This window comes from Phytophthora infestans, genomic scaffold (genome assembly GCF_000142945.1).
Source record: "Phytophthora infestans T30-4 supercont1.42 genomic scaffold, whole genome shotgun sequence".
In the NCBI taxonomy this organism is placed as follows: domain Eukaryota; phylum Oomycota; class Peronosporomycetes; order Peronosporales; family Peronosporaceae; genus Phytophthora; species Phytophthora infestans.
In genome coordinates this window covers 483978-496511 of record NW_003303717.1, presented here as the reverse complement: position 1 = coordinate 496511, position 12534 = coordinate 483978, and the positions used below count along the sequence as shown (strand labels likewise).

The window sequence follows — 12534 nt, the reverse complement described above, 5'->3', positions numbered from 1 at the left end:
GAGTCTTGGCGGCGATTGACCGAGGGATAACCGATCTGATTATCGTGGGTGACTCCCGGCTTGCAATCCAGTAATCCATGGGGGTGATAGCATGCAAGAAGGAAACGTTGCAAGTGGAACTAGCTCGGCACAAGGATCTCACGAAACAACTCAACTCGGTCCGGTATCGACACATAGCGCGACACTATAACGCAGCGGCTGATTCTCTCGCTACAGAAGCACTGGAAGCTAAAGCTGGACGAGTAATTCTTGAAACGGATAGGAAAGCAGAGCTGAGAATGGTTAACCGCGTAGCCGAAGAACTGTACGCCACAGACAACCCAGCGGAAACACCGATTGTCACGGCAGTCACTCGTAGCCGAGTACGCCGAGTTCACTTTGAGGACGAGCTGGATGAAGACTCGGCTAGAGCAAGAGGAGGAAGTCAGGATCATGAAGCCATGTCTACCAATCCTGGAGAATCCGCGTTTGAAAGCAGTGGAGATGAATTCGAACAAGTCAGCAGGGCGTCGACTCGGCGGATTAACCACACGACCCCGAATGTCGAAACAGGGTCGCAGATGGAGTCAGCCCAGACAGCTCAGAATGCCAACGACATTGATCCAGTGACGGTACAGACTGAGCGGAGACGACGAATCGCGAAGGCATAAGATGAAGAACTCAGGTGGGCCGATCTGAAGGCGTACCTGAGAGGTGAATTGGAGGACCTTACACACCGTCGAGCTCAGAATGCCGGCAAAGTCGCAGAAGTCTTTGTACTCAGCGAAGACGGCCTGTTATACCGCCGAGATGAAGCCCGCCGACTTGGCGAACTCGGCGAACCGAACCTCTCATTGAGATTGGTGATTCCGTCAACCATGGTCGACGAAATACTTCATTACTGCCACAACTCGATCGAAGGAGGGCATCAAGGCATCGTCAGAGCGTATCACCGAGTCAAAGCCGACTACTACTGGATTGGTCTTTACGCCGACGTGGTGAAACATGTTAGGGCCTGCGAGGACTGCAATACTAGTAAGAGCAAGCCACAGTTGAGAGGTTATTCGCCGGGAAATGCGGTGTCAGACCATCCATTCCAAGTCGTGTCAATGGATTTCGTGATTCCCCTTCCTCGAACTCAGCGGGGCAATACTGCACTGCTGCTGTTCCAGGACCACTTCACGGGGTTCGTTATCGCTAAGGCTATGAATGACACCGGAGCACTCGAAGTGGCCAAGGTATTTGAGGAATGCGTCTTCAGGCAGTTCGGGGCTCCGTCTCTGATACGGCACGACCGAGATCCAAGGTTTATGAGTGAAGTATTCCAAAAGTTCTCCGAGATGATGCAGTCGAGATCATGAGCTACGCTGAGTTACCGACCACAAGCTAACGGTCAACAAGAGAGGTCAGTCAAGACAATAGTTCAGACTATACGGGTCTATGTAGAAGACCCACTTCAAGCCGACTGGGATGACATCGCCGAGAAGATGGTACACGCTATCAACAACTCAAGAGATTCGACTCGGCGAGAAACCCCTTTCTATCTGGTGCATGGTTGGGACGCCAAGTCTACACTCAAGGCTATGACGACTTCAATACGACGTGGACAGGGACGCCCAGTCAACTCGGCGGACGCAGTCGAGTGGCGCCGAGAAGCGAACAGACAACGAGAAGTGGCACTTCGATTAGCAGCTGAGTTCCACGTGCGAGAGAAAGCACAACGAGCTCGAGAGCACAACGAAGCGTTGAGCAAGAAGGAGAAAAGATCCATTCCCAACACATCAGATGACGAAGATGAAGTTGCAGAACCAGGCGATGAATCCACCAAATCCTTGTTCAAAGAAGGAGATCAAGTCTGGTTGTTTATGGAGCGAGTCAAGTCGGGCCTGACCAAGAAGTTAGCACACCGATGGCATGGACCATTCAGGGTGAAGAAGAAGGTGGAAGAATTCGCCTATGAATTGGAGTTACCCGACAAGAGTGGATATAGGTTCTACCCAGTGGTCCATGTATCACGTCTGAAGGCAGTCACCGAACTCGGCGGAAAACCAAAGACGAGGCTAATCGCCGACCTCGAAGAGACTCAGCGATTTGACTTTGATGAAGAATTACTGCCTGAAGACAGCTGGGAACCAGACACAAGTACAAACCAGTATGAAGTCGAAGCAATTCTCGACGATGAGCTACCATTATCCACAAGTACGTCACGATCACAACGGAAGTTTAAAGTTAAGTGGGTCGGCTACGATGAGCCTACTTGGGAACCACTGTCGAATTTGTCATGTGGGGGTCTCCTGTTTGACTATCTACGACAGAAGAAGCGCGAAAACCGTCTGCAAATGGTGCAAGTTGCAGATGAGGATTAACAGCTATTGCACCAAAAGTTACACCAACTCAGCGGACGACACAGGCCGAGTTGAGACGGAATGCTACTGTGTCGAAACTACATATACTGAATAATTACGAAATGAAGTCCTGAACGATACCTACGGGACGCCCAGTCAAAGGAAGAAAACTAATAAGTCGGCGATCCGGATTCCAAGTGAGTTGAACCCGACGGAGACAACTGGGAAGAGCTCAGCGGACTCGACGATTGGGGGCGTGGCGTCGTAGCAGACGTCATCCCTTGGGAACTTGCGGAAGGAGATGCAACATTCGCAGCCGTGGCAAGAAGTATCATCGCCGAGCTAGCCAACGAAGCTGACGCCGAACCAGATGCCTCAGGACCCGACGCGGCGGAAGTGGGCTGAGAATCCGTTCCACTGGGGAGTGGGGTGCCGAACGGAGACATACTCGGAAACGCGCCTCGGAGATTGGGAGAACCCAACCCATCGTCCGCCGAGTCGTCATCAGACGCACTCTCGCCATCTGAGCCGAGCTCACCGATCGAAGACCCAGTGAAGATATGGATGCCTTGACGATTCAGCCGAGTTGGAGCACCCGGGGCATAGGCAGGAGGCGCTGGTTCAGCAAGATCGAAATCTTCTTCAATCGCGTCGTCAACAACCTGAGGATCCATACCGCGCGGAGCGAAAACCAAGAAGTCCACGTTCCGAGCCCGGAAGCAAGTATTGTACGGATGGACCGCCGGGTCAGTAAGCCACCAAGCTCGCCAGGGCTCGGCTAGATCCACATCGTGAGCACACTGGACCCAGTCTCTCCCGGAAGGAACCCACGAAAGGCTAACGGGAGAGTAATGGGGAACGGACGGATCAAAATAAACCTCTGCGTCCACCAGTGGAGCAGGTTCATCGCCGAGCTTCTGAGTGACCGCCGAGTAAAGCTGGTCGTAGACAGCAACAACCAAAGATCACAAGGTGTCACTACGACGTTTGCGCTCGCGCTTGTACACCAGCCACAGTTCGTATACCTCAGCAAGCTGGGCGGGCGTGGCAGCCGGGTTGACGTCAGGATGGAGACCCATTAACACACTCGACTCGACACTCCAATGACGACGCTCATAGAGAGCTACGAAGTAACGAGTCATTTGGCCATCTGTCTGGATGGGCCTCCCCGCCGAGTCCAAGGGACTGTCGCCACGAAGCTTCACCCACATATCTCCAAGAACTTGCATCAAAGTTCGAGGCCAGGTTTGAGAAGCCAAACATCGCCGAGCTTCCTCCAGTATCGACGGAGAAAAGAAGAAAGGAAGCTCAGGGAGCATCCGCCGAAGACGCTGACAAGGATGGCTCGGGTCGAAAACGGCCATGAAAGCTCGAATGCCGTCAAGAGAACACGGCGTAGGTGGAACACGACTCTTGCCCCCTACGAGCTCCATCTGCACCCCCCCGCTCAGTGTATCCAATAATGCATTCCAACAACGAGTTGAGCCGAAATGCATGAATGGTACCTCGCGGAGTTGAGCCATGTGAAGAGTCAGGCGACAATCCTTGGACACCGCTTGCGAGGCCCGAGTCCGTAACGTCGCCGGCGGGAGTGTAAGAGCGCTGGGAAGTGCGACCACAGCCGGACATGAAGCAGTCGAACTCGGCTGAGAGAGAATCGATATAACCGGGAGCCTACTCGGCGAAGGAGCAGCCGGAATGGACTGAGCCGGAGCTGGATCAGGAGTCGACAGAAGCTGCCGATGCTTGTGGTGTCGGTGCGTCTTGTGATGCTTCTTGTGCTTCTTGGATCGCTTCGACCGATGACCGGTAGGACTCGACGAGGCACGACGTTTGCGATGCTGCTGCTTCCCCGAAGCCGGCGCAGAGGCAGAACTCGTTTCGTCACCAGAATCCTTCGATGAAGGCCGCGAGGAGTGGCGATCACTCGGCGGCAAGGACTCATCGCTCATCTCGTCGTCAGAACCGAAGATCGCCGCATGAAAACTTCTCGCTTGGGCAGAACGACGAGCATCTGCGGTCGCTGAGTCGGAACCTGAAGGACTGCCAGCCGAGTTCTCTGATAAGGAAATGGGATCCAAGAGCGACCCAGCGGCAGGATTCGTCGAGCCGGTGGACGGTACAGAACCATCACCAGGCCCTAACACCTCGTCGTCAGACGCGTCGAGATCCTCAAGCAGCTGAGCAGTCACAGTGCGGGCGGTCGCAGCAGATCTCCGGATAGGGCGCCCAGATGGGGACGTCAACACGGCCGTGGTCACAGGGAGAGACGGTCTGAGGACACTCACGGCCGGAGTCACTAAGTCAGTCGGCGTGGTGGATACGCTCAGACCTCGAGAGGGCGACTGGGAGCGTTCAACCACCGTTAGCACGACGCTGAGTGGTGCGCTCGACTGGGGCAACCCAGCGGAGATGGGCGAAGTCGAGCCTGGGGCACACACGCTCGTAGCCGGGACAGGCAGTGAAGCCACGACATCGGATGAAGATATCGGCGGTGGGCGAGTAGCCGCGACTGACGAAGTCACCGGAGGACCAGAAGACGAAGAACCCGCCGAAGTCGTCGAAGCAACTGCAGGAACGGTGTCGGCGGGCGGCTCAGGCAACTCAAACTCAAACTCAGCTTCGCACGAAGCGTCATCGTCGTCTTCAGAGCGAGCAGAGACAGCGGGTTGAGTAGCAGAACTCAGCTGAAGGTGACGAACCTTCTTCCGCCGAGTCCGACGACGGGACTTTCCAGAGCGAGGCCTTCCTCCATCGGATACAGTAGCTTGAGGTGAACTTGAGTGCAAAAGGGTACTGATAGCCTCGTGTCCATCCTCTCCGGGGAGTGGACAAGCGTATGGTTGAGGCGGATGCGGCGCCGGTGCACGATGACGAGGACCTGCAGCAGTGGGAGACTTGGGGTTGGCATAACGCCGAAGCCGCTGAGTCGAGGTCAAGTCTGCCAAAGCCGTACGGTGAAGCTGAGCAAGAGTCGGCTCAGCCTGGGTTGTTACCGCCGCTGAGCTGACTGGAGCCGCAGCCGAGTCTGCCAATGAAGTCGCCGAAGACGCTTGACTAGCTGAGGGAACCACACTAGGACCAATAATGGAACACGTCACTGGAGCATCTCGGCGAGGATGGACAATCAACTCCAACCGCCGAGTTTCACCAGCGGGGATGTTGAGAACCTCAGGAAAGCGAGACTCCAAGACACGACACAGCCGGGCGTTGAGGAGAAGGTCGGACGGATCAAGCCCAGGAACTTGCAAGCCACCGCCAGCAGCAGCAGCCATGTGAGGATCGTGCATCGGAATAATACCATTCCGACGGATGAGCCGCTTCTGTCGCAAGATCACAGCCCGCTGCTCAGCGATCACCGACTGAGCGTGCCGCAAGGGTTGAGTACCGGTGGAGCTGTACAACCGCACCGACTCCTGCAGCTGTTCGAAGTGCTTGGAAGCAATGCCCTGAAGAGTGACGAACGCCGCATCCCTCTCAGAAATGGATCGGAGAAGGACGTCGATCTCGGCGTCTCGATCCAAGACTTGCTGATGATGGAAGCGGGCCTGACCCAACGCAGCGTCAACTTTGCTCTGCTCAGCTGCGATGGCCCGAGCAAGTTTTGCCTCACTCAGAGCTACAGCCTTTCGCAGCGACGCGAGGAGATTAGCCGATTGCGTGGCAGCAGCCTCCAATCGAGACACTTGCTGTTGGGCCGACGAGAGCTGAGTTGACAAGTCGACATTGCTGAGAGCAAGCGAGTCCAGTCGCCGAGTCAGTGCCCGGTTCTCCTCCTGAACAGCTTGATTGTCAGCTTGGAGATCCCCGATGATCTTTGGATAATCAAGAGCGGCGTAGTTGCCTTTCAAGATATTCAACAGTTCCCCCGCGGAAGCAGCATGCAAAATCGCTCGCCGCTGCACGGGATCGGAGGGCTCCACGGAACGAGTAAATCCGTAAGCCATGAGCCTCGCCAAGAAGGTCAATTCTTCTCGGCGATCATGCCCTTGCTCGTTAATTCTGGCCATGAGGGAGTCAAGACTCACTGGAGCAGCCGAGCTTGGCTGATTGGTGGCGCCCGAAGTGGTGTCGCCCGGCAAGCTCGGTGGACCAGGAAGGCGCACGCGAGAAGACTCTGCCGACTCCGCGTCAGACTCATGGGAAGTTGTCAGGTCAACCAGCCCAGCTTCATGCCGGTCGCTGACCCCACGAGTACCGACGGGTCGAGGAATCGACTCAGCTGGCACGCCTTCACCTCGACGAGGAGTTGGAGAAGAAGGATGGTGCCACGGGTTGTGCTGGAACAACATGCGAAGAGTAAGAAGCTGCCAAGTGAGTGACAGCGGAAGCAACGAACGTACCAAAGAAGGTGGGGGGGAGCCGCGAGACGTCATCAGCCGAGTACGGACCAACGGTGGCAGAACAAAATGAAGGATTAAGACACTCACCAGCTCGGCTCGTATCATAACCGGGGCAGTTGTGGTGTAGGGATTTCCAGATTCGACCATACGCCGACCTACTTTAGGTCAAGAATCGGTTCGGTCTGATAACCCAGAGCTTAGGAGCCAAGGATCACGGTAAGTACTCGGCGATCTGTCCGGATATGCTATCCGGACAGCCGCTGAGCTCAACGGTCGCCGGAACTCAGCTGAAGGGTCGGTAGAGATCCGAAACGACTACATTTCATTAGATATTTGTATGAGAAGCATAGGATTAAACAGGGGGTGCCGAAAGGGCTCCCAGAAGATAACAGAGCAGAATTTTCCTAGTCCAAGACACGTGTACACTTTTCCGGTAAGTCCCTGCATAGGGCTGGATTATGCCTGCCGTCAATACTCGAGAGGCATAGCTTGTAGGGTATTGACTGGTAGCGCCAAGAGATTAGGTCGGTCCGGGTAGGACAAAGTCTCGCTACGCGCGAAAGAAAGTCCCGCATACTCAGCGGGCCGGTACGTCGGATAGCCCGGGTGCCGTAACACTTCTAGCTGAGCTGCCTCTGCGCTCGGTGACCTGTAAAAGCGCTCGCGCGCCGTCGTCCATCCTTTGGTGGAGGGCACAGGGTTGTGAACGAGCTCAGCCGAACCAAACTCGGCGGAGCCTCGGAAGTGATCTGACTTGGTTAGTCGGAACCGGGTGGAAGCGAGCCACTCGTCTGTCCCGGAAGGGCCGGACCGCGAGGGGACCACCCTCTGCGCAGGCCATACAAACCGCCGACCTAACTCGGCGATTCGTTGTGGTTTGTGTAAGGAATCCACATCTGACGATAATTGTGTGTTCTACTACACCACACTCCTATCCTGGCCTATCCGGACGGCCGGAGACGATTCAAGTTGTTTGTGGACTCCTCCCGGTACGCCGTCGGTGCTTGTCTGATGCAGGAAGTTGATGGCCGTGACCGTGTAGTGGCTTACACCAGCAAGTTGTTGACCGGTTCGCAGAAGAATTGGATTAACAACCAGGATGGGATTTCGGAGATTGAGTGCTGGGGCGTCGTCTGGGCGACGCGTAAGTTTCGGAGTTATCTCGACAAGCGCGAGTTCGACGTGTACACGGACCACCAAGCGCTAACGTGGGTCTTCAGTCCCGGCAATCGGACTTCGAACGCTAAACTGGCCCGGTGGGCCATGGAGCTGTCGAGTCTGCAGTTCAAGGTACACCATAAGCCCGGTACGGCAATGGGGCATGTGGACGGTCTCTCTCGGCTACCAGTGGGCATGGTGGCGGCGCTGACTATGAACGATATACTGAATCCGGACGACGACGACGTGGGTCCGTCTTCAGTCGGGGAGCATTCGAGTCCCGAGGCGGACGAAGAAGTGGAATACGCCGACAGAGCTGCTGGCGACCCGGCCGATGGGCACGTTGACGACCCTGGGCCGGTTGGATTACGCGAGGATCCTGTCAGAGATGAAGTCGGACCGGTCACCCCGTCACCCGTCGACCAGTTTAGCCTTGATCGTGAACAGTTCGTGAGTGAACAGTTAGAGGTGCCGTGGATCAAGGCGCTGGTGGCCTTCTTGCTGGACGGAGCGTTGCCGCTGGATCCGTACCTGCGAGCGCGAGTGGTGCGGATGGGACCCAGGTACTCCGTCCAAGAAGGGATGCTCTTGCGTCGCGTAAACTTGCCGGCTCGAGCCGGCCCTGCTCGCTCGGACTCAGTCCCCGTCGTGCCCTTGACATACGTGGAAACGGTGCTGCATTTCTGTCACAAGGACGTGCTGTCGTCTCACATGGGACTGACGAAGACGACGGAGAAGGTTAGACGGCATGCCTTTTAACCAGGCTGGACGAAAGATGTTGAAGAGTACGTCCGCACCTGCAGCGAGTGTGGCGGCGGGAAAGGACCGCGACCGTGGCGTTCTGGACTCATGCAGCGCATGCCGGTGGCTGACCTGACTGGTCCGTTTTCACTGCTAGTGGTCGATGCTATAGGACCTTTGCCCTTGACTGGGAGAGGTCACCGGTACATCCACGCGTTCGTAGATTACTTCACGCGGTGGGCGGAAGCCTTTGCAGTAGAACGTTTGGATGCGGTAACTTTCGTGGATACTATGGTGAACGGAGTGGTTGCTCGGCACGGAGTGCCGTCGCGACTGTTGAGCGACAACGGGTCGAACTTCACGTCTAAGGTGGCCAAGTCATTCTATCAGACTTTGGGGATCAAGAAGCTGTTTGGGTCAGCGTACCATCCTCAAACGCAAGGTCTAGTCGAACGGTTTAATGGTACTTTGATTGGGATGCTACGGATGCATGTGAGCGAAGCTCAGACGGACTGGGACCTCTACCTGCAACGGGTGTTGTTTGCGTACAGGACGTCGTATCACGAGGCTCTCGGTGACACTCCTTTCTTCTCACTATACGGACGTGACCCGGCGTTGCCGCTGGATGTGGCATTCCTGAACTTGGGCACCAAGTGGAAGAGCAACGAAGTGGCCCAATATAGGCGTGAGCTGTTCCGATCCTTGCGCGACTCCAGACACCTCGTGGAGCGACAGTTGCTGAAGGCGCAGGACCGCCATGAAAAGAGACTGGACCGTCAAGTCGCTGTGGAGTTTGCAGTAGGTGACCCGGTCTGGGTATATCAGGTGTTCAGGACCAAGCGAGGAGAAGTGCGGACGAAGAAATTGTCGTTCTCATGGCACGGGCCTTACCGAGTAGTTGAGAAGGTGGGAGACAACACTTACAGGATTGCGATACCCTCGCACCCCGACCGAGTCGTGCCTGTGAACGTCAACCGACTCAAGAAGTTCCGAGGACGGTGGACTCGGCCCTTCATGGATGAAGTGCCCGAGGGCTTGGAGGGGAACGGTGACGAGATCGAAGACGGTCCGCTGGACGAGGCTGATCTGCCTGCTTCCAGTTTCTCGGCGAGGTTGACCGTCGGAATGGGGGACACTGCGCTGACAGGAGTCACTGCTCCTCTACTGGAGGTGGTGGCCAAACGTGTGGTTAACCGTGGCATCGAGTATTTGGCGCTGGCCGCTAACGTTGAGACGTTCTGGTTGCCGAGGGCGGCGCTGTCGCCTGAGTACGAGTCGCTGATCTCGGCTTCAGAACAAGACGAACGGAAGAAGCAGCGGTTACCCGAGTTAAGACGGAGGTCTCGCCTGGCGGATGCGAACGCGGAGGTCGGTGATGACGATTTACTGATGGAGTAGCCTATGTCCGTGAATAAGTGTCTGAGGTGTCAGGGTTGGATGAATTTCGATAAGTGGATTGGGTACCAGGACTCTTACGCGGACGGACCAGGTGTGGAGTTTATATTACATGTTTATATTTGGAAAAGAGAAACGATGGAACGAACTGACAAAGGGAACAAAAGAAAGATTAACGAAAGCAAGAGTATTAGGGAAGGGATTTCGAGTACGAACGGGAGGCACTACGCTACGATACGACGCTGAGCGCGGGTTGGCGGTAGTTACTTGGTCTTCTTGGTGGCCGCAGCGGCCTTCTTAGCCTCCCCGTCGCCCGAAGACTTCTTGGAGGACGTCACGCCCGAACCGTGGCTGCGGTCAACCGAAAACGCGTCGCTGTTGGACTTGGAGGTGGCCTTGCTCTCCGTGATCTCGCCGTCTTCCGCTTCCTCTTCATCGCCGGCTGCCTCTTCGCGGTCTTCGACCTCTTCTTCGTCGTCTTCGGCGTCCTCGGCGGCGTCGTCGGCTTCGTCGACCTTGTCTTCCTCGTCCTCGTCGCCGTCGGAGCCGGAAACCGTGAGCGAGGGCCGGGCTGGAAGAGGCGCAGAAGGAGGCAAGGCCGAATAGCTGTCGTCGTCTTCGCCTTCGAAGTCGGAGTCGTCGTCCCCTCGCTCGGTCACGTCGTAAGGCTTGACGTCGTCCAGCGCTTCGTACGTACCGTCCAATTGCTGCTGCACAATGTTGGTCTGCACCTCGCGGAGCGACCAATCCGAGAGGAGCCGCTTCCAAACGCCGCTAGTCTTGTTACCAACCCAAGCAGGGTTGGGAGGCGACCGGCTGGCAACGTCCATGGCGATGCGGCCCAGAGCGACGTCCGAGAGGCGGAGGTGGGGCTTCCGAGTGATGTCCAACGCCTGGGTCTGCTGCAGCAGCTCCGGAACGGAACTGTAGCCGTCTTCGTCGATGGAGAACGGATCGAGAGCGCGGGCGATGGTCCGGTCGTAGAGAGCCCTATCCTTCTTGTAGAGCGTCGCCAGGTCGACTTGGGCGGCTTGAGTCTTGGCCGCTACCGAGTGAGCGGCCGCCTTGCCCCCGTACCACATCAGGGTGTCGTGGGCCTTGTCCTCCAGCTGGGCCAGGAAGCTGTAGTAGCCGAACACCTCGATGTTCGCGCTGATGGACCGCAAACGGACCTGCAAGGCGACGGACTTCTTCTTGCGGCGTGCGTCGGAGTTGCCGGTGGGTGCGTAGAGGGCGCAGATGAAGAACGTAGCGCGGTGCTTCATCCAAAAGCGCCAGTGCAGAAGATGAAGCAGCGGGTGCTCTTGCGGGTCGTACCAGGTTCGCTGCCCGGACCACGGATACGCCAGCCGGAACGGAGTCTTCCCTCGTCTTGCCGCCTCCTTGATAAGGCGATCCACGTCACGACGGATCGTGGCCGGCACGTCGTCGGGGAGCTCGAGGGAATACTTCAGGGAGTTCGCGGTGGTGCGTCGCTTCTTGGCCGGACGCTTCGACTGGGCCTTGTTGCGCGGGGCAGGACGCTTGATGGTCGTGTCGGGCTCCGGCGCAAAGAGAGCATGAGTCGGGGGCTGTCCGTCTTCGAAGGAGCCGGGCGGCGGCAACAGCGTCACGACCTTCGTCAGCGAGGCCGGTAGGGAGTCGTCATCCGCGATAAGGGCGAGGACGTCGACTGCCTGCAGCCCCGAGGAGGCCTCGTTGACGGCCAGGTGATCTCGGAGCTCGGCGTAGAAGTCCACTTGGGCGCGCAGGACATTGGCCTCCTCCGACGGCTTGCCCTTGCTGTCGAGGCGGGCGCGGAGACGGTGGACGACGACATCCTTGCTGGATTCCTTTGTCTTGGCCATGGTTGAAGGCGGGAAGAGCTGCGGCGGCGTGAGGAGAAGGAAACGAATGCGGAAAGGCGAGAAAGTCTGGATCTTACCGCTAGGCTGATGGTTCTTGACCTAGTCAGGGACCGTCAATGGTTCAGTGATACGCCAGATGCGCTGGTGGGGGAGACGGTTTGTCCACCGTGATCGACGGTTTGTGACGAGGGCCCGGCACGGTCCCAGATCCGACTACGATGGATTGTGGGTTACGGCGTGGACTCGCCCCAGCGCCGAGAAGTGACGGTGATGGATCTCTTTTAACGATGACTGATGGCGTCTGCCTATCTGGACCGGCCTAGCGCTGGTACGCACGACTACTCAAAGATCGGACTCCCTGCGTTCGGGGCTGCGCTACGATGATTGAGTTGCTCGCTGAGGCTACGGAGTGGTGCGTCTGGCTTGCCGGGATCTGCTGGGCGTTTGGGTGGAGCGTCGTGCGTCATCCGTGGACAGAGATGGCGTGGGCGGCAGCCGTCCGCCAGTGGTCTGGATTGCTCTGGGCCCTGAGCGGCGCCGTCGGCTGGATGATCACCAAGCCGTTGTGGTGTGTGGTGGGGCGGATCGTCGGCGCTGTATTGGAATTTGTGATCAAGTGGACCGGGCTGTGTAAGACTTGCATCCGGCGCTACCGGATCTTCGCCGACTACGTGAGGATTGCGGAAAGGACTCCGGCAGTGCGTCGCTGGAAGCTGTACGAGGCGT

At 57.1% G+C, this 12534-nt stretch overlaps 1 protein-coding gene across 1 annotated transcript; it reads right to left on the bottom strand.

Moving 5' to 3' along the window:
- Positions 1-10093: 10093 nt before the first annotated feature.
- On the bottom strand, positions 10094-11808 carry PITG_15538 (uncharacterized protein; the record flags this gene model as incomplete). The annotated part of the gene is made up of 1 exon (XM_002897646.1): positions 10094-11808. One exon carries the CDS (start codon positions 11806-11808, stop codon positions 10225-10227), a length of 1584 nt encoding a protein of 527 aa, XP_002897692.1.
- Between the last annotated feature and the right edge of the window lie 726 nt (positions 11809-12534).